Source organism: Heterodontus francisci, chromosome 8 (genome assembly GCF_036365525.1).
Source record: "Heterodontus francisci isolate sHetFra1 chromosome 8, sHetFra1.hap1, whole genome shotgun sequence".
Taxonomy (NCBI): Eukaryota; Metazoa; Chordata; class Chondrichthyes; order Heterodontiformes; family Heterodontidae; genus Heterodontus; species Heterodontus francisci.
Genome location: NC_090378.1, coordinates 21,999,610 through 22,027,448, shown reverse-complemented (window position 1 = coordinate 22,027,448; position 27,839 = coordinate 21,999,610). Strand labels below are relative to the sequence as shown.

General features: G+C 41.9%; 1 protein-coding gene across 5 annotated transcripts in view; it reads left to right on the top strand.

Annotated features, from left to right (window-relative positions):
* Nucleotides 1-27,839, top strand: part of tgfbr3 (transforming growth factor, beta receptor III) — a 234,838-nt gene that overhangs the window by 157,834 nt on the left and 49,165 nt on the right. For 4 of the 5 annotated variants that reach the window (XM_068036762.1, XM_068036763.1, XM_068036765.1 and 1 more), the window contains exons 5-8: nt 1,539-1,719; nt 2,004-2,172; nt 4,913-5,063; nt 22,527-22,722. In XM_068036762.1, the coding sequence (XP_067892863.1) occupies nt 1,539-1,719; nt 2,004-2,172; nt 4,913-5,063; nt 22,527-22,722 (697 nt within the window). The remainder of the gene's footprint in view (nt 1-1,538; nt 1,720-2,003; nt 2,173-4,912; nt 5,064-22,526; nt 22,723-27,839) is intronic. The other variant, XM_068036764.1, reaches the window with a different exon arrangement.

Here is a 27,839-nt window from a genome sequence, read left to right as displayed (position 1 = left end):
AGAGATGAGACAGGAATTTTTTTTTTCAAACTCCAACAACAATTAAAATTGAAAGGAATGAGACTCCACACTTATAAAAGTTAATTTTCAGTGCCTGAGAGGTTTGGCAGTTATTAAGACTTAATGTGCCATTAAAAAAAAATACTTACACTGAAATAGACAAGCCCTATTATTTTCTGGCAAGTTTAGTGAGTACCTATCAATTAATTACAGAAACTTCACACCTTTCATGTGTTTCAATGCTGAGTTTCAGTGAGGTACTGTTGGAGCGCAACTTCTCAAGCATAGAGGGTAACTCGGACAGTAACTTCCTGATTTCCATGTTTAACTACAGATGTACAGTTGCTGGAAGTTGATGTCCAATTTTTTCTTAAACGTGAATGCTGATAACCTCACCATTATTTTTGCCATAAAATCTGAAGCATTATATTTTATAAGGAGTGGCACACACATATATTTTTCAGATTAGGAGCAGATTTCTGTTATTTGGATATTGTACGGAGGGTTATGGGCTAACACGCGAAATATGCATAGCAAACTTAGAGTTCAGCCTTTGGGCTTTGATTTACCCCCACTCAGGCCTGCTCTGTATATTCTGTTTCTTAGAATGCATTTTTAATGTCATCAATCACATTAAAAATTGAAAAGCTTCCACCATGCTGTGATTAATGTACATGATGGTTAGATAAAACTTTAATTTTTGCGCTTAAAGAAGGAATATATGGTGTGGGCCCCACACTTCCTTTGGGCCCAAGTTATTTATGCTGATTTCCACTTGCTTAAGTCAATTTTTATGCTCTGGCATGTGTTAGTGAGAATGACAGGAAATTTAAGTGTAAACCGACATTCACAAAATGAGCGCATGACCGGGTATAAACTCGGGCTTAACTTCCCAATTATGCCCCCATAAGAAATTCCACCTTTATGTATGTATTTAGAATAAAAGTGGACTCAGCACTAATCAGTAGTATATACCAATTTCAAACCCTTCCCCAATCTGAACATCACCCATTAACACTAGGCATTTGTTCCCATCTGTCAACAAATGTTCTATCTATGCTGTTACATTTCCTTAAATACTGTACCTCTAAATTTTTGTAACAAACTTCCCATTACTTTTCTACGCATAGAGCACATTTCCCATTCCTTTATGCCATTCACAATGCCTTACATTTCTACACCTGATCTCTTTATTAGCACTCAATATTTGGCCTTCACAGCTCAATTCAAGTATTGAGCTTTATTTATAGTGCTTAAAGGAGTTAATGCTGCTTCAGCACCATCATTTGTAGTTGTTTTTCTGTTCAGTTCTGCATTTCCTACATTACAACAGTACCTCATTGGCTGTAAAGTGCTTTGGGACATCCTAAGGTTGTGGAAGATGCTATATAAAAGCAACCCATTTAGTACACATTGAATGCATTAACAGTAAATAAAACCCAACAATATCACCTGCCACTCATAATGTAAAAACTTACGCATTCTGATTTGATTAACAGAAGTAGCTTTAAGAATTGTTTTTGTTCTTCTTCCTTCAGGTATCTAAGAATTCTACTGTTCAGTTTCCAACAGTAAACTTTACCTCAAGATCATTGGAAGAGCATTCTCTGCCCCAAGACAGCAAACATTTACTGCAGTGGACCCAGAAAAAATATGGGTCTGTGACTTCTTTCACTGAGCTGAATAAGGCTAATAACATCTACATTAAAGTGGGTGAAGGTGGGTCAATCATACTTTATAACGAAGAATGCTTGTGCCCAGTAGTCCAAACTATATTAACCACTTGGATTACACATAGCCAGGAATGTGACTTAAGTTATGTCGTTATTCGTGTGCAGAATAATAAATGTTTTGATTTTTTTTCCAAATGGTTTAATTTTTATTACCTCCAAATGTGTATCTGAAACATTTTTCATAACATTTAGTAAAAAAATTGACATTTTAACAAACATAACTATAGCGATTTTAAGAAAATCATAGACAATATTTCTGACCTCTCTTAGATCCTCTGTTGCCACCAACATGCATCATAGAAAAGAACTTTCTATCCCAGAATTATCTTGCAGCATATCTTAAGACACAATCTGCACAGGGCTGTATACAATCTGACCCAACAGAAGAAAAGGAGGTTCATGTCATTGAACTTGAATCTCCAAGTTCTAGTCCTTACAGGTAAATGAATATTTTTATTTGCCTTCTGTTCTTGAATATGCTGACTTTTTTTATTCATTCGTGGGATGTGGGCGTCACATGCATTGCAGTGTGATAACACCTAATATGTCCTGTAAACATAAATGACAATGCCTAGGATCTGGAGTGATGTTAAGAGTCACAAATGTCCCAAAATTTAAAAACTGCATTTAAGTAAAACATTTTTTATATAATATTATCATTTTCCCAACCAGGGGTTACACTTGAAACTGTAAATAATCTCAGAATTTATGAAGACATGTAAAGCATAGTAACTCCAGGTATCCATTATTTCCTTATTAAAGCACTCAGTTCTTATTTTGTAGAACGGAAAAAGAAAATGAACTAATTCATTTTTATAAATAGATTATTTAAAGCTTGAAAAATAACACTGCAACCTATTTTGCCATCACTTAAACATACTGTATTTGTAAACTCACTTAACATTTTTGACCTGTTGCAATCAGGTTTTTAAACTATATATTGTCTAGTCTTGGTTAAACTTTCATTACTTGGACAAAACTAACATACTTCCAGACAACTTCCTGATGACCATTATTCAATAGGGCACCTACGTGTTGCATTGCACGATTCTTGGAACTAGCCCTTCCAGCTTCAGTGAACAGTTCATGATGACGAATATATCATCTAAACTAGGATACGCTAATTCCCATGATTCCCTCTTCCCTGCCCCTAAATTTTCCAAAAGAAACTTTTCAATTTGTCAAGCATTAAATTTGATGTTATCAGATTCACATTTGCTGTAAACATGAATATTGCATTTCTAAAGAAAAGATCACTGTTACAAAGTAAATGGCACTGAAAATGTAGATATGGCAAAATAAGAATACCTCTATTTTCATTAGTTGCGTAGTTTGAATAAGCCGTTTTAACCTAGAACAGTTCAGTCACCAGCTACGGTAATTATACTTTCCAGTACAAATACTGTCTCTGCAAGCCCTCTTATTTATGTGCATAATTAAGGCATTATTTCTCTTCCATTGTATTTTCCATGGAAATGCTCCTTTGATCCTTTGCTATGCTGATTCTCAGTCTCCAGGACAAAATTAATACCAATAAATTTCCTGGCCCTATCATCGGACTCTGTCGCACCAAATTACAGAATCAAATTTCTATGATTAGAAGGCAGAATAAGTTTCCAGATCACCTGGCAAGCACCTCTCAGCAAAAGCACTGCGTCAATGCCGTGCATCCATTGCCAAAGTTTCATTTGGCACACACTTTAACAAGCTCACTTTGTTATATTGCATATGCAACAGACTTCTAAAACTTCTCTTGTGGATTCCCATTTTAATAACCCTTTTTCAGCCTCCCACATGTTTAAACCTGCAGTAAAAGCAGAATATTGGATATAACACTTGTGTGATTCTGTTTTTGTTTACATATGGTCTAAAATGCTGACTTCAGTCCTCAATATGGTGATCAGCTATGACCCAAGTAATTGGGCTGAATTTAGGCATGCCGGCAGGGCACTTGACAAGGGGCTGAAAAGACGAGGGGAACCCCGCCTCAGCCTTTCAGAGCCACCGTCCCCCCCCCCCCACCCCACGAAATGGCATGATTCATCGGCGCTCTGGCACAAATGCCCAGCGCCGGTATCCCTGTCCCTTTAAGGACGGGGATCCCGCCTCCAAGAGCTGCCAACCAGTCAGGGGGCTGGAAGCTCAGTAGTGTTGGCAGCGCTACTGGTACGACAGGAAGCTTGAGACCAGGCCCAGCGCTGGAGCCCCAGACCAGAGGTGAGTGAGGCAGGGTCACTGGGACCAGTCTGGCAGTGGTCCACTGGGACCATCCCCCAGTGATGTGGCGGGGGAAAGGGTGGACGATGAGGGCGGGGAATGGGGTTTGTTACCGGAGGTGCAGCCTTTGCCACTGGGGGCTCTCCGTGCGCCACCGATTTCCCACTGAGGGTGCCCCCCACCACGCACCCAAACCTGCAGGCAGGTCGCTTTGTTTCACTGAACAACCTCCCCGCATGGCGGAGGCCCTTAAGTGGCTACTGATCGGCCACAAGTGCCTCAAATGACCTCTGGGTGGAAGGCGATCTTTCTACCCCCAACCTAATCGCAGTGCGAGGGGAAGCCAACAGGCACCCCCCCCCACCCCACCCCCCACCGACTTCGATCACAATTCAGTGGGCTACCCCTCCTCCTAGTCCATCTCCGGGGGAGTCAATTAAATTCCACCCACAAAGTTGCCAGGGCACTTTTTAGATGTGCCAAGCAGAGAACAGAAGATCAGCTGCAATCATTTTTGCTTCCCTTGGTATTAGTTGCACAGGCTTAGGAGCAGGTTGACTGACCTCTCAGTCAGATGCATGGACCAGGTCGAGTAAATAGAAGAGTTAACCCAAATTGTGACTGGTATTCAGCCAGATCAAAAGACAAAAATAATGTGTTTTTCATTGCAAGGTAAATTGTAGTTAAGATAAATGTGTTTATGGTCAAATTCCACCCTCCTCAAAATTTGATCCTTCAAATACTACTGGAAAATATGTGTAGTATTTTAAGTGAATGTTATTGTGAATCATTTTATAATGCATATTGCATTGTAGGCTGTTTTGCACATGTTCTATTGTCTGGGATTAAATCCAACTTTTTAATCAACTGGCCAGACACTAGAGACACGTTCAGTTGGAAATGGTTCAGGATAAGTAAAATTTCTGGCGCGTTCACTTAACTTTTTTTACACTCTTCCATAGCAGGATTTTCAAGGTGGACATAATTATTGACATACGACCAGTGCATGCAGACACCATGCTTTCCAGAAATATTTTGCTGATCCTCAAGTGTGAGAAAGCAGTCAATTGGGTAATCAACTCACATGATGTCAATGGAAAGCTAGAAGTGGTTGTAAGTATTTGAGCATTAAATGCAGTGAATGAATTCTTCTTAAACAAAATCAAATTAATAAAACTGGGTTTGGCATTAAATTAGCCTGTGAGAAATTATTTAAAGTAGTGATGAATTAACAGATGACTTCTAAAAATGTTAAATTACTATAATGAAGTGAACTTTCAAAAGCTTATGAAAAGCTTTGATTTGTCAAAGTTTGTTTCTCCTTTTTGACATGTAAGAATTACTTGAAAAAATGTGAGAAACGTTTGATACTTTTTGGTTGATGATTACAGTTCATAATAGAAAGAAGTTAATTCTTTGCAAAAGCTTTATCTTCCTCAACTTTACTTAGCAAAACAGGTTAGGGCACTGAAGAGTGTAATATGAGACATGAAATATTGAGAATGCATTTTTCTGTTAGTCCTGAGCAGTTGTTGTCCTCAGGTTGTTGGCTGATGAGTTCTATACTTGCATGAAATCTTCAAAACATAACTCTACAGCTTATTGAGTTTTGCACTCAAGGGCAAATAATGTTGTTTCTTTTCTCAGTTCCCCACAGCTTTCCATTCTTGTTGATGCATGCTTAAATTTCTTTATTCGACAAGTTTTTTTTTAACCACAAGCCAGGGGCTCTTTCAGATTTAGGAACAGTTCAGTGCCCCATGTTACTATCTTCAAGAACAATTTTTTCCCCCATTTTGTTACATACTGCAGTTGTGAGACATATTGGGCTGCATTTAACAGCCCCCCCCCCCCCCCCCCCCCCCCAGCAGAGGTCCATCATGGGCCTCGATGCTGGGAAGGTCCGGCCCGATATTGCCGGTGGTGGCGAGGACTCGTGGCGGGCTCCCCGCCGCTCGGCGACAGGAGCATAATTCACATATTTTAATTTATTTAAATAAACAAATTGATTACTTACCCACTCCCACCATCCGTCCCGGCGCAATATTGGTGCCGGTGGCCGGCACTCCCGTGCCTTTGGATCCCCGTCCGTGAATCTAAGGCGGAACACTGGTGGGGAGAGGGGAGCAGGCAAGTTTCTCAGTGCAGGAGAGGAGAGAGCAACGTCAAAATAATTTCATTTGTCCAGGGGGTGGTGGGAAGGGGTAAAGTTTAAAGTTGATAAACTTTGGGGGGGGTAGGTCGGGAGCACAAGGTAAGTGTTTTGGGGGGGCTGTGGGGGAGGACAGGTAATTACCTCTATGCTTTCTGTGGGGGGGTGGGAGAGGGTCAGGATCACTATTTAATTTTTAAAAATCAGTATTTCTTTAAATATTTAAATTGCATTGTAGGGCTCGAAGCCCTTTAAAAATGGCGTTAGCGGCTGCGCAAAGGCACATTATTGGGGTGGGCGGTCCGCCCATACCATTTAAATGAGCCGCCGCGTTTAATGATGTGCGGACCTCCATTGTTTATATCCACTGCTGATTTCGGCAGCGGGAATGTAAAATACAGCTCATTTAGTTCCGTGTATATCAATGATCCATTAAAGGCATTGGAAGCAATTTAAGTAAATTGATCCATAAATAATTTTCCTGGCAAGTAACAAGTCTGCATTGTTTTTATGTTCCAGAATAATATGGTGAGAAGGTAATGAGCTGAATTTTATTGGCGTGCCGCACATTGCGGCAGCGCGCTTTGAACTCAGCAGCCTTCTGACATGGAAGCGCTGCCGCTGAGCCCCCGCGTTATTTCGCGCAGGAGCTTATTTAAATGGAGGGGGCACAGTGGCCGCCCATGCTGACATAAAGAGGGCGACTGCACGGTCCCGGGCAATGGCATCCAGCGCCATCAAGCCCTTCAGTTGAATTTACATTTTTAAAGAAAAATTGATTTCATATTGATTTTAATAAAATAAAAAAAAGCTGGAATCCTCTCTACCATCCCCCCAATGACTTTATTTTTGGGCCTTTCCCACTAGAAAAAACCTTATTCCCCGAACTTGGTCAACATTGCACTTCAACTCCTTCCCACCATCCCCCCAGCCAATAAAAAAAGTTTTCCCTGTTCCCCTGCTCCCCCCCCACCGCCCTGATAATTTCAGTCCTCTCCCCTCCCCACCAGCGTCTCGCCTCGGAACTCGGTACGGAGTTCTGAAGGCTCACGAGCTCCGGCCGGCACCCATAATTTCGCCGTGGGACAGCCGCCGGGACCAGGTAGGTTCATCTGCATTTTTAAAAATTAATTTTGATATTCAAATGAAGGCCTCCGCACTGAGGCCTCACCGCCACCAGTAATATACGGTGGGACCTTCTCGGCGTTGGAGGTTGTGTTGGGCCACTCTCGCAAGTATTTTACGGGCCCCCCCCGCCACAACCCTCAACGTCGAGGGGCTAGTAAAATTCAGCCCAATATGTGAGTGTGTGCTACGTTTATCACAGTTGCACTTATTTTCCTTTGTGCTGTTTTAGTATCGCACTTTCAAATATCATTCTAGCATTGATTCAATGTAAATATTAGAAAAATGCTGTAAAAAAACTGATACCAAAATGGAAAAGTATAATTAGTCCTATTTGGCTCAACTCTTTTCACTAGATTAAAGATAAATTGAGTCATTTTATTAAAAAGTAAAAGCTAACTAAAGATGAAAGAAAAAATTATACAACGTGTATAGGCAATAATTGTGGAATAAGCTCACATTATCTCTTTTACTTAAATTTATTTCATGTATGTCAGCCTAATTATCAGATTACTTTCAAAATGTAAATTGCTGTTTTAGAGCTACTCTTTTGGACCATCTTATTACAGTATTATCATACTTAAGAGCTTTTCTGGTACTGACATCAATGAGAATTTTTCCTTTCATCCTAAAGCTAAATTTGAAGAGATACCTTTTTGTTTCTTTATAGGATCATGGAATTGAATGCTAATAACAAGTAATGTCCCCAGAGACTTGAACACAAACACCTAAGCTGACACTCCAATGTAGTGGTGCACTGTCGGAGGTGCTGTCTTTCAGATGAAACATTAAACAGAGGCCCCATCTGCTCTCTCAGATGGATGTAAAAGACTGTATGGCACTAGTTCAAAGGGCAGGGGAGTTATTCCCAGTGCCCTGGCCAATATTTATTCCTCAATCAACATCACTAAAGCAGACACATAAATACTATGGCTACAAGAGCAGGTTAGGTATTCTGTGGCAACTGACTCCCCAAAGCCTTTCCACCATTTACAAGGCACAAGTCAAGAGTATGATGGAATGCTGTCTACTTAGTGAGATGAGTGCTGCTGCAACAACACTCAAGAACCTCAATATGATCGCAGGACAAAGCAGTCACTTTATTGGCACCCTATCCACCACCCTAACATTGACTCTCTCCACCACCAGCGGACAGTGGCTACAGTGTTGTATCACCTACAAGTTGCACTGCAGCAACTCGCCAAGGCTTCTTCAATAGCATCTCCCACCTCTACCACCTAAAAGATAAAGGGTAACAGAAAAATGAGAATACAACCCCCTCAAATTCTTCTCCAAGTCACACACCATCCTGACTTGGAAATATATCGCTGTTCCTTCATCCTCACTGGATCAAAATCCTGGAATTCCCTACCTTTCAGCACTGTGGGTGTACCTACACCACGTGAACTGGAGTGGTTCACCACCACCTTCTCAAGGGAATTAGGGCTGGGCAATAAATGCTATCCTTGCCAGCAATAGGCTCTTCCCACGAGTGAATAAAAAATAAATGATCTGGTCACTATCGCATTGCTGTTTGGGGGAAACTTGCTGTGTGCAAATAAGCTGCTGCAATCTTTCTGGCTAAGGCCCGAAAATGGGCGCAAGAATTGTCTTGCGCAGTTAACCAGTGCCCATATGTTCCAGTGAAGGCAGCACACAAATTTGGTGCTGCCTGCTTGTTCTAATGCTAAGCATGCTATTGTGGCCTCAGGCCTGAGGAGGGGATACAAAGTCTTGAAGCTCGCATGAGTGCACCATGGGGAAGCCCACCAGCCTGGCGAAGCCACATGCATACTCCTGCTGCTCCTGTCTGGTCAGAGAAAATCTGATGTACTCCCCTCACCTGGCCTACAGAGCATCAGTCTTGTATTGCAGTGGATGGCAAGCTGGGAGATATTACAGATGTCGCCTGCTGCAGCCTGGAAGGATCCCAACGCGAAGCAGTTCATGGCCACGGTCACCTTCACAGACACTGGCAGTGCTGTCCGTACCCTTATATGAGGCTGCAGGTCTGCCAGCATCACTGACAGATTTCAGTGAGCACCTCTTTTGTAAAACAGAGATGTCACAAAAATTATTCCTTGGTGAGGTTAAGGTAAGCAAATTGTTGCCTGAAGACCCTGGGTCGATAAGGCCTCCTGCTGAGAGCCCTTCTCTCCTCCTCACAATGCGAGCAATTTACCCACCTCTGTGTTGCCACTGTTCAATCTCCCTGACATGCTGCATGGCCAAGGGGATAGTAACTGCAGCACCCATGATTGGGAACTAGTGGTCTGAGCAGAACCCTTCATGTCAGAAACAAGGCCTTCACCACATGCAACACCACTCCCTGCAGACTTCACCAACTTTAAACAATCGTCAAAAACTCACATCACTTCTACAAACTCAGCAGTAGCCAGTAGAAATCAATCAGAAGCGAATATGAAAGTCGTTGAAGTAAATTGCGCTGGTGGAGGGTGGTTCTTCCTGTTGCTGAATGCATGTTCAGCCTTGTATGTTTAAGAGAGGGTGTTGGGTGGAGCAGCGAAATCGAAAATGGCACGGCTAGTCTCGTTAGTCAGCGTTACATGCTGACTAACTTCAAAATCTGCTTACTTACTTTACATACTTCCAGTGCATACTCATAATACCTGTGCTAATGCCCTTGCCAAAATGGCGTCCAGCGCAGACCACACTGGAAATGTGTACATGGTGCCAATGCCATTTTGCACCCAAAATGGCACCTGTAGCACTGAAAATACAGGTGCTATGGAGTTGAATTTTGCATCCTCTTTTCAATTGTGTCCATTTTTAAAAGTGGTACTTAAATTAATTATTTTATTTAACCAGAAAATTTGTTATTTGCATTTGTCAAGGGCAATTAGGGATGGGCAATAAATGCTGGCTTGGCCAGCGTCACCCACACCCATGAATGAATAAAAAAAAATATACAATAGAATGCGCAGTTTTTCACTTCTGGATTACCAAGTCTAGCTTAGCTTTGAGCAAATAATAAAGAAAGATTTGTATACAGATTTTATACAGTTTCTTTATACAGTGCTTTTCATGACCTTGGGATATCCTAAGACACTTTACAGCCATTGAACTACTTTTTGACATGTTGTCACTGTTGTAATATAGGAAGTGCAGCAGATAATTTGCACACAGCAAACACCCAGAAGCAACAGTGTGATAATAAGCAGATAATCTGTTTTTGTAATTTTGATTATGGGATAAATATTGTCAAGGCCACCGGGGAAAACTCCCCTGCTCTTCTTCAAAATAGTGCCAAAGCATCTTTTATGTCCACCTGAGAGAGCAGACAAGGCCTCGGTTTAACATCTGGTCTGAAAGATGGCACCTCCAACAGCGAAGCATTCGGTCATTATTGCACTGGACCCTAAGCCTAGATTTTTATGCTAAATTGCAAATTCTGGTATTTACAGCACATTATTCCTACTACTGTATGATAGCCCAGATGATTTTTTAAAATATCAAAAATGTTCAATTTTTGGCTACAATCTGTAAAAAGAAAATGTGATTTATTGTGAAAGTCTATCTCCCATTGGACAAACGGAATTTAAAAAAGCAAATGCCAGAAGAAAGACCTGGATGCATCCATTTTCTCCTATGCACGAAAAATGAATGCAAGCTCTGGACAGATTACAGCATCTTATTTTACATTAGTTGGATTAGGTAATGTATAGTGAAACTTGATTTTATGCACCTGCAGGGTGTAGAAACATAGGTGCAAATATTATCACATAAAACAAACAAACACAATATTCAGTCGAGCATTATGGAATATATAATTTTTTTCAATTGGAGATTTAAAGGTTCAAGTAGTCATTAAGCCTCCCTCATTCATAAGTTCTGTTTTCCACAATAGTATCCACTATGTGCGTCACTTTCAAATTTGCCATTGTCTTCAGCTGACAGATGAGAACACCTTGTGTTCTCACTACCACTATTCATAGTTGTGCAAGCTGACAAGAGCTTTAGTTTATGATGCAGGATAAGTCTCTGCTTTTTTTTAAAAAAACCTTTGCCATTACAAGACAGACATCTGGGGCTGAATTTTATGAGCTTACTGCTGTTCTCAGCGATGAGCTTGAAAAAGGGCGCGCGCATGTACGACTGGTGCGCTGCTGAGCCCCTGCGATATTTTGCACTGGGGCTCATCTAAAGGGAGGAAGGGGTGGAGCAGCCGCCCTGATGACGTAAAGGGGTGGCCCTAACAGATCATTTGAATGTTTAAAGGGAACATTAGCTTTAATTTAAATAAAACCGGTAAATTTTACATTAAAGACCCTCATCCACACCCACACCCCCACATCATCAAACAATAAATTTATTTCCCTCCCCACCCCCCCACCCCCACCCCGAAAACAATTTTTGCCGGTCCCGACCTTTCACCCCCAAACTTTATGATCTTTGCCCTTCAACCTCTTCCCACCATCCCCTCAGCCAATGGAATCAGTTTTCTCCGCTCCCCCCACCTGAAAATTACACTCCTCCCCTGTCCCCACCAGTGTCTTGCCTCGGTTCCCCAAACGGGGATCTGAAGGCACGGGACCTCCAGCCGATGGCCGGAATATAAGAGTGGGACAACCGCCCAGTCCAGGTAAGTTCATTAACATGCATTTGAATTCATTTTAATACGCAAATGAAGGCTCCGCCGCCGTACAGCGGGGAGGGGGGGGTTCACACCAAGGCCTCACACCGGTAAAATGCAGCGGGGCCTTCTCGGCGTCGGGGGTCAAGGCGGGCCTCTCCCGGAACAATATTCCGGCCCCTCCCTCCCCGCCAGGACCCCCGTGTCGGAGGGCTAGTAAAATTCAGCCCGTTATCAAAACTAACAGCCTGAATGACACCTATTTTAACTTGTTCAAGCAAAAAGCCAGGTACCCTGAAGACATTTTGAAATATATATTTTAAATATATATTTTATAAGGTTTTATAATTATTCATTCTCCAATTTCACATCTTCCTTTGTATAAAAGATTATTTACTAAACATTGATTATCTCTCTTTGAATAATTATTTACAAATAACTTTGTTTCAGAAAAGTTTTAGCAATGATTCATTCAACAACTTGATATCAAAGCATAGCTTTAGTTGATATGAGATGCATGAACCCTGACATGAGTAAAATGCCTTTTAGAATTGGAATGGGGCATGTGCTCATTCGTCATGACAATGCAGTTCTGAAATAAGTGTTTGTTCAGTTGTCAGTCCACAGCATGAAATCAGTAAGATCATGCAGAAGAGGAAATCAGGCAAACTTGATTTTGAGTCACAATTTAGCAAACGTAAATTGTTCTCTTTGTAACATACATGAAATTGACCATTTGACAAAATCTAACGTAGATGGAAATTAAATAACTCCTACATTAATGCAATGCTATTTTGTAAAAAAAAAGTTTTTAAAACTTTAGCAAATGAAACTAAAAATGCATATTTAGAGGTATTGAACATAATGTTTGTCAAAACATTCCAACAAAGATGCAAATACAAAAAAGAAACCTGTGGGGTGTGAATTCATAGCTAATTATGAGAGTCAAAAAATCAGCAGAGTTAATGCCTGACGAAAATTAGTGAGAGTTGGTGGATGGACATTGCATGCCACGAAATATGACAGTGTGGTACTTTACAGGTTTCTAAGAAGAAATCCACGGTCAAATTGAGTAATTAAGCATGATTATTTTTCCCGAAGTACAGAAAAGCAGAACAAAAAAACAATGCCCCTAAAAACACTACAACCATAGTAGTGGCAGTGTCAGTGGATTATTGATGAATTCGTGGGAATTTTCAGTGGGAAAGGATTAAAATTTGGTCACAATAAGGGGGAACAGAATGAGGAACAAATGGGGAATTTAGCTGAGATACACTGCATTATGCCTGTGAAATGATCAGACATTTCAACAGAAAACATTTGGACCATGAAATTTATATAATGTGTGTATTCTTGTCTAAAAATGGATAGACTACTGAACATCCGAGAAAGCTTGGCATGATATTCCCATGGTCAGATTTATTTTACCAAATGCTATCAACTGGTGATAGTTTTAGAAAACATTTTACTGTTGGAAACTATAAACACATTCGTCTTCAAACAGAAAATGATATACAAATAATTTACATTTGTAAGTCGGAATTCACACTGTAACCTCTTCCTTCCTGCCTACTTTCATTACTCACGTTGTGTGTGTATGCCTCTTTCCCTCTCTCTTTTACTCGATAACTGTGCTGTAAAATTAATGTAATCTTCAAAGCCAATTGTAAAATTGCTTTGAAGAAACAGGGAAATATAAATGATTTTTCTAAAAATGTATTCTGTTGACTTACAAAAATGTGCAACTTTTAATGAAAGTTCATTATTACCTCAGATTCCAAATCTTTGCAAGATTTATATACTAACAATGACAATAATGTATTATATTTTACATGTATTTTATTTTAATATAAGTTATCCCCTTTCTAACCATAACATCCCGGTAGCCAAGAAGGCAGACCCCCCACTCCCACCAGCCAGCTACCAGAAGTTATCATTTCACCCAGGTTTGACTCCCTTCCTTATGATCCTCCCTACCTCCTAGAAGGACTCTACACAGCTCAGATTAGAAACTTGAACCTATGTTAACCTCACATCACCTGTCACCACAGTATTGCCCATAACCTGTCATGTTGTTCTTCATTGTGATTATCATTAGTACATAACTCGAGAGCATGATCACTTTGATTATATAACAGATTTTCTCAGGCACATTTCTCTGAATGTACCACCAGCTTCTCAGTGTTTACCAGTTTGCTATAGTAAACCATCTTTTGAACAATTTATTTAAATTGTGGCAAACTTTGCACTGCAGATGTGCTGTAGCTTATTCAGAAGAGAACTGAAGAAACTTCTGGTGCAAGAAAACGTAGAACAGTGTAAATTTAGATCTTGGCTAAAATAGTGATATCTTGAGTGTAGGTTTCTTGAGGGAACTTTGAAGGCTGGCAAAAGTGCTTTCTTAACGAGACACTCAATGCAGAAAAACAAATGCATAATACAGTCGTAAACAGTATCAATGCACATCATCAGCACATTTCCATGATGTTATGATGAAAATGATCCACAGTTGCTTGCCTTCCGCAACCAAAATAAAATTAATAAAAAATTATTTCACAGCACCAAGTCCTCTGTTATTTCAATATGACCTCTAAATCCCTCCCTCCAATTTGTAAATTGGTTTCTTGCCTCCTGCTTTTGTGATCCAGTGTCACACACCATTTCCCCAACTGAGAGGGTATATAAACTCTTGCCCCTTTCCCTCTCCCATAATGTGCCTGCAGCAGATAACCTGACTGAGTTTAGAAACATGCAGGCTGAATTTCAGTTTCGATAGTGGTCGGAAGTGGCCAGTAGAATATCGGTCGTCCATTATACATCCAGCCTGTACTTGATATCTGACCACTACCATCCATTTTCTGCCACTGCGAAAACTAAAAATCAAAGCTCTGATTCAGAGATCATGAGGCTGACTTTTTCCACTACAGTCGACTGCATGTTAGTGGTCCAATAGGTCACACCTGGTATAGAATCAGAATTTTATAGCACTGGAGGAGGTCATTTAAACAATAATGCCTGCACCAGCTCCCAGCTAGAGATCTTTACTTTGTCCCAGTGCTTTAAAAATTCAAGCCTTTTCAAACAAAAATTAGAATGAGGAAAGAAACTGTCTGCCTTTCTCTCTCTTTGGGCGGCGGCCGTAGAAAAGTGGCGGCCCGCACGCACAGGCTTTCCTCCGTGGAGCCGCCGCAATATTAAATGCAGCAGCTCATTGACATGGCCGGGTCAGACTGCCCGTCCCCACCCCCCAATGTAAAATCCAGCCCTTTGTGTCTTTCTCACTGCAATTTCTCTCCATCTCAACGGAATAAACTTTCTATAGTTTAAGGAACACTACTTTTTGTTTGCACTTTCATACACATGGACACAGTTTAGAGTCATAGGGTGATACAGCACTGAAACAGGCCCTTTGGCCCTCTGATTCTGTGCTGACTATCAACCACCCTAATACTAATCCTACATCCTAATACTAATCCTACATTAATCCCATATCCCCTCCTTTCTTCAATTCACCTACCACTTACCTACACTAGGGGCAATTTACAATGGCCAATTTACCTATTAACCTGCAAGTCTTTGGCTGTGGGAGGAAACCAGAGCACCTGGTGGAAACCCATGTGGTCACAGAAAGAACTTGCAAACTCCACACAGACAGTACCCAGAACTGAACCTGGGTTGCTGGAGCTGTGAGGCTGCAGTGCTAACCACTGTGCCACCCTGCTGTAATCTATTTCTGCTCAAGAAAGTAATTCAGTGTAAATTTTACTGGTTTTTGAAATTTGTCCTCTTGTCTTTCACTATTATTTGAAAAAATATGACTGAACAGAAAGTGTTAAAAACTTTTGTATTTTTATCCATCATTACAGATGATTGGTATTAATGCATTCTGGAAAATAAGGTCGACTGCACAGTCCAAACTCAGCTCACAGAGTCACAACTTAGGGCGCCAGTATCAAGACCAAGTAAAGGCTTTTGGGAGAAGCTGAGGCTTTCAAATAAAAACTGTAATGAGGGTAATAAAAACCAAAAGGACAATTCAATGGCTTAATTTGTGAAGTAAACAAGAAAGAGCTTGCATTTATATAGTGCCTTTCATGACCTCAGGATGTCCTGAAGCACTGTACAGCCAATGGAGTGCATTTGAAGTGCAGTCACTGTTGTAATGTAGGAAACGCAGCAGCCAATTTGCACACAGCAAGCTTCCACAAACAACAATGTGACAATGTGATAATCAGGTTTTTTTTTTAGTGCTGTTAATTGAGGGATAAATATTGGTCAGGACACTGGGGATAACTCCCGACTCGTCTTTGAAATAGTGCCACAGGATGGTCACGTACACCGGAGAGAGCAGATGGGGCCTTGGTTTAACCTGTCGTCTGAAAGACAGCACCTCAGTGCAGCAACCCCTCAGTGCTGCACTGGAGTGTCAGTTTAGATTTTTGTGATCGAGTCTCTGGAGTGGGACTTGAAACAAAAACCTTCCAAATTAGAGGGGAGAGTGCTAGCAATTTTTGTTATTTTGTTTAAAGCTTTGTTTTGGACATTATAGAGTACATTACTGGTGGAGGGATGGGGGGGGGTGGATGGCAGATAGAAAAAAATCAAAAAACAATTTGAACAGTTTCAGGGAACCTTGTGGCCACATTGAACAATTAGAGTGGCAAAATTATATTGGTGATAATCATTAGAAATATGGGCTCAGGAATTCATAATGGAAAAGTTGGCATACAAACTGTGACAACAGTGTGACAGCAGAATGTCACGTTGTGCAGAGAAGTGTGCGATATAGATGTAATAGATCCTCATAAGAAGTTAATTTTAACAAATATTTATTGGTATTAATTCAGTAACACATGAACACAGGGAATAGGAGCAGGAGTAGACCAAATGGCCCATTGAGCCTGCTCCGTCATTCAATACAATCATGGCTGATCTTAGGCTTCAACTCCACTTTCCCGCCCACTTGCCATATCCCTTGATTCCCTGAGAGACCAAAGATCGTCGATCCTAGCCTTAACTGTATTCAACGATGGAGCTTCCACAAACCTCTGGAGTAGAGAATTTCAAAGATTCACAACCCTTTGAGTGAAGTAATTTCTCCTCATCCCAGTCCTAAATGATTGGACCCTTATCTATTTTTTAATTCGTTCATGGGATATGGGCGTCGCTGGCTAGGCCAGCATTTATTGCCCATCCCTAATTGCCCTTGAGAAGGTGGTGGTGAGCTGCCTTCTTGAACCACAGCAGTCCATGTGGGGTAGGTACTCACACAGTGCTGTTAGGAAGGGAGTTCCAGGATTTTGATCCAGCGATAGTGAAGTAACAGTGATATACTTCCAAGTCAGGATGGTGTGTGACTTGGAGGGGAACTTGCAGGTGGTGGTGTTCCCATGCATCTGCCGCCCTTGTCCTTTGAGGTGGTAGAGGTCGCGGGTTTGGAAGGTGCTATCGAAGGAGCCTTGGTGCATTGCTGCAGTGCATCTTGTAGATGGTACACCCTGCTGCCACTGTGTTGGTGGTGGAAGGAGTGAATGTTTGTGGATTGGGCGCCACTCAAGCTGGCTGCTTTGTCCTGGATGGTGTTGAGCATCTTGAGTGTTGTTGGAGCTGCACCCATCCAGGCAAGTGCAGAGTATTCCATCACTCTCCTGACTTGTGCCTTGTGATGGACTGGCTTTGGGAAGTCAGGAGGTGAGTTACTTGCCGCAGGATTCCTAGCTTCTGACCTGCTGTTGTAGCCACGTTATTTATATGGCTACTCCAGTTCAGTTTCTGGTCAATGGTAACCCCAGGATGTTGATAGTGGGGGATTCAGCGATGGTAATGCCATTGAATGTCAAGGGAAGATGGTTAGGTTCTCTCTTGTTGGAGATGGTGATTGCCTGGCACGTGTGCGCTGCGAATGTTACTTGCCACTTATTAGCCCAGGCTTAGATATTGTCCAGGTCTTGCTGCATTTCTACAGGGTATGGTGCTGAACATTGTGCAATCATCAGCGAACATCCCCACATCTGACCTTATGATAGAAGGAAGGATATTGATGAAGCAGCTGAAGTGATTGGGCCTACGACACCACCCTGAGGAACTCCTGCAGTGATGTCCTGGAGCTGAGATGATTGACCTCCAACAACCACAATCATCTTCCTTTGCGCTAGGTATGACTCCAGCCATCGGTGAGTTTTCCCCCTGATTCCCATTGACTCCAGTTGTGCTAGGGCTCCTTGATGCCATAGCCGGTCAGATGCTGCCTTGATGTCAAGGGCAGTCACTCTCACCTCTCCTCACCTCTTGAGTTCAGCTCTGTCATTTATGTTTGAACCAAGGCTGTAATGAGGTCGAGCTGAGTGGCCCTGGCGGAACCCAAACTGAGCAGGTTATTGCTAAGCAAGTGCCACTTGAAAGCACTGTTGACAACATCTTCCATCATTTTACTGATGATTGGAAGTAGACTGATGGGGCAGTAATTGGCCTGGTTGGACTTGCACAAGACATACCTGGGCAATTTTCCATATTGCCTGGTTGATACCAGTGTTGTAGCTGTACTGGAACAGCTTGGCTAGGGGTGCTGCAAGTTCTGGAGCACAGGTCTTCAGTACTATTGCCAGGATGTTGTCAGGTCCCATAGCCTTTGCAGTATCCAGTGCTTTCAGTCGTTTCTTGATATCACGCAAAGTGATTCGAATTGGCTGAAGACTGGCATCTGTGATGCTGGGGACTTCAGGAGGAGGCCGTGATGGATCATCCACTCGGCACTTCTGGCTGAAGATTGTTGCAAATGATTCAGCCTTATCTTTTGCATTGAGGATGGGGATAGTTGTGGAGCCACCTCCTCCAATTAGTTGTTTTATTGTCCACCATTCATGACTGGATGTGGCAAGACTGCAGAGCTTAGATCTGATCCGTTGGTTAGGGATCGCTTAGCTCTGTCTATCTCATGCTTAGCATGCAAGTAGTCCTGGGTTATAGCTTCACCAGGTTGACACCTCATTTTGAGGTATGCCTGGTGCTGCTCCTGGCATGCCCTCCTACACTCTTCATTGAACCAGGGTTGGTCTCCTGGCTTGATAGTTATGGTAGAGTGGGGGATATGCCGGGCCATGAGGTTACAGATTGTGGTTGAGTACAATTCTGCTGCTGCTGATGGCCCACAGTGCCTCATGGTTGCCCAGTTTTGCATTGCTAGATCTGTTTGAAATCTATCCCATTTAGCACGGTGGTAGTGCCACACAAAATGATGGTGGGTATCTTCAGTGTGAAGATAGGACTTTGTCTCCACAAGAACTGTGCGGTGGTCACTTCTGCTGTCTTTCTGCAGATGCATCTGCAGCAGGCAGATTGGTGAGAACAAGGTCATGTAGGTTTTTCCCTCTTGTTGGTTCCCACACCACCTGCTGTAGACCCAGTCTAGCAGCTATGTCCTTTAGGACTCAGCCAGCAGTGGTGCTACTGAGCCACTCTTGGTGGTAGACATTGAGGTTCCCCCACCCAGAGTACATTCTGCATCCTTGCCACCCTCAGTGCTTCTCAACATGGAGAAGTACTGATTCATCAGCTGGTGGGGGGAGGTGGATTGGTGGTTGGGGGGAGGTGGTAGGTGCTAATCAGCAGGAGGTTTCCTTGCCGATGTTTGATCTGATGCCATGAGACTTCATGGGGTCTGGAGTGGATGTTGAGGACTCCCAGGGCAACTCCCTCCCGACTGTATACCACGATGCCACCATCTCTGCTGGATCTGTCCTGCCAGTGGGACAGGACATACCCAGGGATGGTGATGGTAGTGTCTGGGACATTGTAAGGTATGTTTTGGTGAGTATGACTATGTCAGGTTGTTGCTTGACTAGTCTGTGGGACATCTCTCCCAACTTTGGCACAAGCCCCCAGATGTTAGTAAGGAGAACTTTTCGGGGTCAGGTTTGCCATTATAATTTCTGGTGCTTAGGTCAATGCCGGGTGGTCTGTCTAGTTTCATTCCTTATCGACTCTGTAGTGGTTAGATACAACTAAGTAGCCAGAAGTCATTTAAGAGTCAACCACATTGCTGTGGGTCTGGAATCACATGTAGGCCAGACCAGTCAAAGACGGCAGATTTCTTTCCCTAGGGGGCATTAGTGAACCAGATGGGTTTTACAACAATCGACAATGGTTTCATGTGCACCATTAGACTAGCGTTGAATTCCTGATTTATTAATTGAATTCAAATTCCACCTTCTGCCATGGTGGGATTTAAACCCATGTCCCCAGAGCAATACCCTGGGTCTCTGGGTTACTAGTCCAGTGACAACACCACTACGCCACCACCTCCCTTGTGTTTTAGATTCCCCGACCTCCCAGTGTCTATCCTATCCAGCCCCTTCAGAATCTTGTCAGTTTCAATGAGCTCGCCTTTCATTCTTCTAAACTGCAGAGAATATAGGCCCTAGCCTCACAGCTCCAGGGACCCGGGTTCGATTCCGGGTACTGCCTGTGTGGAGTTTGCAAGTTCTCCCTGTGTCTGCGTGGGTTTTCTCCGGGTGCTCCGGTTTCCTCCCACAAGCCAAAAGACTTGCAGGTTGATAGGTAAATTGGCCATTATAAATTGCCCCCAGTATAGGTAGGTGGTAGGGAAATATAGGGACAGGTGGGGATGTTTGGTAGGAATATGGGATTAGTGTAGGATTAGTATAAATGGGTGGTTGATGTTCGGCACAGACTCGGTGGGCCGAAGGGCCTGTTTCAGTGCTGTATCTCTAATCTAATCTAATCTATTTGCTTAGCCTGTCATCATAGGGACCAATTTAGTGAACCTTCGCCGTGCTGCCTCCAGTGCAAGTATATCCTTTCTTAAATGTGGAGACCAAAACTGCACACACTACTCAAGATGTGGTCTTACCAAAACCCCGTACAATTGTAGAAAGACTTTATTCCTGTACTCCACTCCCCTTGCAATAAAGGCCAACCTGCCATTTGCCTTCCTAATTGCTTACTGCACCTGCATGCTAACTTTCTGCATTCCTTGTACAAGTATAAGTAATGTTGAGAAGGTAGTATCATTTCCTCATGAACAGTGTTAACTCTGAGGTGCTAATTATTCTTTTCTTTCGCAGATTAGTGGGTAGATGGGCTAGGCTCTCAAGATAATAAGATTGTTCTTATAAAATGTTATAACATTTGTAAACTATTATACTAGTACCTTAATTTAGTCCAGGACCTTTGCCTTTACCTGGACCATTATAGTCCAAATCCTAAACTCAGTTTTAAAATGTAGTGACACCAGGACTTCATTAATAGAGGACTTTGGGATTTTTATATAAATTCCACACAGATTTCAGATAGTTAGGACCAACTTGACCTTAGAAGTGAAATAATAATTAGGGTGCGTCCTGACTTTGTGTGCAAAAGATTGTCCATGGTTTCCCCATCAATAGATAAGCGGTACCCTTCCCAAATCATCTTTGTTTCTGGGAACCTAAATTCTAGTGATAATATTATAAATAGCATACTGTAATTTAAATTTTGATGTTTCTGTCATTGGAAGGTTTGCAAGTACAGATTCTGGGTACTGCCTGTGTGGAGTTTGTAAGTTCTCCCTGTGACCGCGTGGGTTTCCGCCGGGTGCTCCGGTTTCCTCCCACAGCCAAAGACTTGCAGGTTGATAGGTAAATTGGCCATTGTAAATTGCCCCTAGTGTAGGTAGGTGGTAGGTGAATTGAGGGAAGGTGGGGATGTGGTAGTGAATATGGGATTAATGTAGGATTAGTATAAATGGGTGGTTGATGGTCGGCAAAGACTCGGTGGGCCGAAGGGATGGTTTTGTTGCTGTTTCTCTCTATGACTCTATGAAGATGGGTTTGTTCACATTAACTGTGGTGCAGTACTGCCATTTTGTGTAAAATTACCAAATAGTGTAAGTACAGTTTTAAATGACGCCAAGCAGAATGTAAACCAATATGTCTATTTTTTTTTTGAAAGGCAGTACATTACTTGTGATTTGGCTTGTAATCTCAAAGCTCTGGATTGTTAAAACATGTAGATTGACTACAGTGAAGTATATTTGGTTGAAAACATATAATTTTGGATTACTACATGCAACCATGTTTAAGTGCAGTAAACTTATTGCTCATTTTACTTCACACTGCCATTGTGATATTTGGTACAGTTCACATCCTATCTGCACAGCTGTAGAGATGCTATCTGGTGTCTTTTGGGGATGAAGAACCATAGTGAGAACAATGCCAAATACTCTGTTTATTAGGGAATGAGCTAAGATTGGGACTACACTAAAGTGCCTACAAATGTTGCTTTGGTCATTGTAATTACTTCAATTCTTACAACCCTGAGAATACATATGTTTGAGCCAGTGAGTTTGTAATGCCTTTGTTATGGTAGCAAACTATTAGTCTGTAAAATAATATTAAACAAAACTAAAACTGTAGATAAAATAGGATTTTTTTCAATGATATTTCAATTACCACATTCTGGAAATCTGAAAGTGGATTTATAACATATAAGCATTTGCTCCAGCTGATGATAAAAGTGGTTTGTCTCTGCATGTGGAGCTCTGCTGTTAAGTTGAATTAATTTTGAAATAAAGACTTGAATTCCTGTGACATTTAATTTTAATTGTATGGAACTCTGGAATAAATTCATACAAATGCCAAAAGGTGAAGTAATCACCCTTAATTAATTTGATTAACTTTATATTAACATTTGTTTCCATTACATCAAGGTCTCTGATAGGGACAGCATCAACTTTAGTCGAGACACAGAAGCATCTATGATTGTTGTGAAAAAGACATCGTCTGATCTGACATCCACCCATATTGATCTTATACGCTGGGCTCAAGAACGTGGTCACAGTCCAATCACTTCATATACAAAAGCCTCAGTTGCTAACCGAGTTCATTTAAGGCTTCAGGAAGCTGGTAGGTGTTAATGAGTGTATGTACCATGAATTGTATTCTGAGCACCTGGAACCTTACCAACAAAAAATAAATGTTCGCAATATATAAACACGTATCGAAGCAAGTTGGAATGAACTAGTAGTAATGTTGTCCGTGAGCATTCAAAACAAACCTGTAAAAATTTAATAGTTAGTGGATATTCTTCCACATTGATGAGTTTGTGAAATAAACTCTCTTATGCGTGCACCTGGGCTCTCTGCATTTCACACTGAGCTGAATGCTGCAATCATGTTGATGAGCAGGCTGCACTAAGTTTGTATGCCACCTGCCTCAACAGGACTGGGTACAGGGTAGTCACACATCACTATCCCTGCGCCCAATATTGGGCCTAATCAAGTATTTCCCCTTCATCTTTTTAAAAATGTCGTATTCGTGCAGTGCTTTTCAGAGAAGCTAAATTGCAATTGATTAATTGTTATTTTCATTTGCATTTCTACCTCCCAGTTTCCGATGCTATACTACTTCCTTTTTCTAATTCTCCCTCTCACTCACCCTCTCCTACTATCAGTTTTAAACGTACTGCAATACCGACACATTAACTAATCCTCTCATGTGAATGTCATGATGCATTAAAAAGATGGTGTACACTAACAGCGCCCACACTGAGAAGCTGCTGCTGGCATGAAAATCGGTCAGAAATCAAATAAACCTCAGTGCACTGTTATGTTATGAACGATGAGTATCTGAGAATAATTTCAAGCCTGTAATTTTATGTGTTCAGATAGTTAAAGTTCCTAGAGTTTTGCTGCCATGAGTTAATGTCCTCTAGATCCCTCGTTTGGATTACTGCCTTGTAATCACTCCTAGACAGCTCTTCTATGTACATATTAGATTAATCTAATATTTATAATGAAATATAATTGTATACTTTAGCAATACTGAAGTAACTTGCTTCAGCAGGAGCTTTCAATTGACATTGTTGATGATTAGAACAACTAATGTTGCAATTCTATCAATAATCTGCCAAATACAAAGTGCACAGTTTTGAACCAAAAATTGTGCTCCCTTATATGGGTTGCCACACGCATGGGGTGAGCTGCCCACAATTGCACACTGAATGGAAGCAGAATGGGTTGGAATAGTGAACTGATTCCTTAATTATTTAAACATGAAATTTGCAAAGATACTTTAATGAGGACAAACACAACTTACATTTAGAAGTTTATTAACAAAACCGTTCTTAAAATTTGATTCATATAATTTTCTTTGATAACTACTGGAACCCTACAAATTATCATCTTGCATTTATATTGCGGCTTAACAAAGAAGAATATCTCCAAGGTGCCTTGCAAGAGTAATAAGACTGGCATTGGCACAAAGCCAAAGAAGGAGATATTAGACCAAGTGACTGAAAGCTTAGTCAAAGGTAAATTTTAAGGAGAATCTTAAAGGAGGAGTGCGCGGTGGAGTTTAAATGTACTAGTGTTTCAGTTACAGCACTAAATTTTCTATCTTATCAATAAAGACTAGTTTGATAGTGATGGAATGCACAGCCATTAACTATTGTGGAACAGTCAATGCTGTCTCTTCATCAGATGAAGCATTCATAAAACAAGGGGCCATCTGTAATTGTTTTATAAACCACTACAAAGTATTCATTTGCTAACTACTTCCTCAAATTATAAAAGAGATAAGCCTGCAGGAGCAGTATTTTTATACTCTTGTAAAAGTGATTCGGCACTTTAATATTGAGGATGCCAGACACATAAGGTTGGATAACTTCTGAAGACCTGATGGGATCAGAGTCTTCCATTTATGTAATAAAAGCAAAATACTGCAGATGCTGGAAATCTGAAATAAAAACAAGAAATGCTGGAGGTGCTCAGTGGGTCCGGCGGCGTCTGTGGGGGGAGGGGCGGAGTTGGCGTTTCGGGTCGGTGACCCTTCTTCAGAATGATGAGTCCTGGTGGGGGGGTCACTGACCTGGGGTGTTGACTTTGCTTCTCTCTCCACGGATGCTGCCGGACCTGCTGGGTGTTTCAAGCGTTTCTTGTTTTTATTACCTCCATTTATGTGTTTCCTCTTAAGACTTTTCTGCAAGCAGTGGCAACATTAAACATACGAAAAGGGACTTCTGCATGGAAATTGCTGTTCATCGTGGACCGTGTACGTTAAATATAGAAGTGCCTAAAGTGATTCCCTATAAATTCCTTCCATTCCATTCTTCCAATTCAAGTATTGATGCAGCTTGGTTTCAACAATGTACTAAACTGTTACTTTGAAAATCAATTAGAAATATACAGACCATGGAAACTATTAAAGTAGCCTTCTGAATGGGAGGTGCAATGACCCTGTGCCTAGAGTCCCCTACAGCAGACTCTCCAGGTGCTTCTGCACAGTAATAATCAGGTGAATTAGAGGCCCTATAAACCACAAAAATGGAGCAAAAAGCTTAAGGAAAATTTTCATTATCATTGACGATGATCTTTGCGTCCTCACTGTCCACTGGAGTAGTACCGGATGATTGGAGGGTGGCAAATGTTATTCCCTTGTTCAAGAAAGGGAATAGGGATAACCCTGGGAATTATAGACCAGTCAGTCTTACTTTGGTAGTGGGCAAATTATTGGAGAGGATTCTCAGAGACAGGATTTATGATTATTTGGAAAAGCATGGTTTGATTAGAAACAGTCAGCATGGCTTTGTGAGGGGCAGGTCATGCCTCACAAGCCTTATTGAATTCTTTGAAGATGTGACAAAACACATTGATGAAGGAAGAGCAGTGGATGTGGTGTATATGGATTTTAGCAAGGCGTTTGATAAGGTTCCCCATGGTAGGCTCATTCAGAAAGTAAGAAGGCATGGGATACAGGGAAAGTTAGCTGTCTGGATACAAAATTGGCTGGCCCATAGAAGACAGAGGGTGGTAGTAGATGGAAAGTATTCAGCATGGAGCTCGGTGACCAGTGGTGTTCCGCAGGGATCTGTTCTGGGACCTCTGCTCTTTGTGATTTTTATAAATGACTTGGATGAGGAAGTGGAAGGCTGGGTTAGGAAGTTTGCCGATGACACGAAGGTTGCTGGAGTTGTGGATAGTGTGGAAGGCTGTTGTAGGTTGCAACGAGACATTGACAGGATGCAGAGCTGGGCTGAGAAGTGGCAGATGGAGTTCAACCTGGAAAAGTGTGAAGTGATTCATTTTGGAAGGTCAAATTTGAATGCAGAATACAGGCTTAAAGACAGGATTCTTGGTAGTGTGGAGGAACAGAGGGATCTTGGGGTCCATGTCCATAGATCACTCAAAGTTGCCACCCAAGTCGATAGGGTTGTTAAGAAGGCGTATGGTGTGTTGGCTTTCATTAACGGGGATTGAGTTTAAGAGCCGCGAGGTTATGCTGCAGCTCTATAAGGCCCTGGTTCGACCACACTTGGAATATTGTGTTCAGTTCTGATCGCCTCATTATAGGAAGGATGTGGAAGCTTTAGAGAGGGTGCAGAGGCGATTTACCAGGATGCTGCCTGGACTGGAGGGCATGTCTTACGAAGAAAGATTGAGGGAGCTAGGGCTTTTCTCATTGGAGCGAAGAAGGATGAGAGGTGACTTGATAGAGGGGTACAAGATGATGAGAGGCATAGATAGAGTGGATAGCCAGAGACTTTTTCCCAGGGCGGAAAGGGCTATCACCAGGGGGCATAATTTTAAGGTGATTGGAGGAAGGTTTCGGGGAGATATCAGAGAGTGGTGGGTGCGTGAAATGCGCTGCCAGCGGTGGTAGTAGAAGCAGATACATTCGGGACATTTAAGCAACTCTTGGATAGGTACATGGATGATAGTAGAATGAAGGTAGGTAGGTAGTTTGATCTTAGAGTAGGTTAAAGGTTCGGCACAACATCGTGGGCCGAAGGGCCTGTACTGTGCTGTACTGTTCTATGTAAGTTTAGTTATATATAAGTGGCTCAGTGCACTTCACTGTAAATGCAAGTCCAGATCCTGCAGTAAGGAGCACTCAGTTTTCCTTTGTATATATGATGAAAGAGCGTATGCCTAACTTTCTGCATGGAGGGACCAAGCATCCAAATAGATAGAACCAGCAACATTTACTTTATCTCCACATGTTGTTAGTTCAGTAACAGGCATCAATCAAGCGATGTACTGTCTTGGATGATGTTGAGCTTCTTGAGTATAGTTGTGGCTGCACCCATCCAGGTAAGTTTTCATTCACACTCCTGATGAACTTTGAAGATAGTGGTGAGGCATTGAGGTGGTCAGGAGCCACTTGTTGTAGGGTAGCCAGCCACTGCATTGCTCCAGCTGTCACAGTGTTGATATGACTGTTCCAGTCAAGCTGTTGGACAATGGTTACCTCTAGGATGTTGGTGGGGAAGACTCATTGGTGGTTGGTGGTGTCGTTAAAGGTTGTGCTTTTTCTTCTTGGAGGTGGTTATTGCCTGACACATGTGGTACAAATGGTACCTGCCACTTGTCAGCAAAGCCCAGATGTTGTCCAGGTCCTGCTGTAGGCTGTTTCATTATTGGAGCAGTTGTGAATGTTAGTAGGATGCAAGTTTATGCCTACCTCCCTGCATTGTGAGTTTCCAAACTTAAATCTTTTGTGGAGGCATGGATTGAAGACAAGGCACTCTTACACAAGGCAAGAGGGAAAATCAAATGACAAAATAACTCCTGACCCATTGGTTGCATATGTACTGCAACTGACAAAAGCCTAGAAGCAAGTATTCTGCAGAGACCCAAACAGTAAGTAGGTAAAGTGATTCTTAATGGTTTCTAAGTGAAGTTAGATTGTCAATTCTGTTGACCGTGGTTGAGGGGAACGAGAAGAATGGAGAAGGAAACTACAGCTGTGATGAACCTGCAACTCTATCAGTTTGTATGCAAGGTTATTTTGATAATTTCTCGGCCGTGTTTGATAGCTTGGAATTACCTAGTTAAACAGTTGTACATTTTTTAAAAGTTGAAGATACATAAAATTTGTGGTTTTTTTGAAACTGAAGTGCTGGAAGTGTTTCAGAAATTCTTTATGGAGACAAGAGACGCATTGCAGCTGCTACGGGGGAAATCGGCTATTCAAATATCTGTGGAACAAGTGGTTGACTAACAGGTGCAAACCCTTCACAAAGA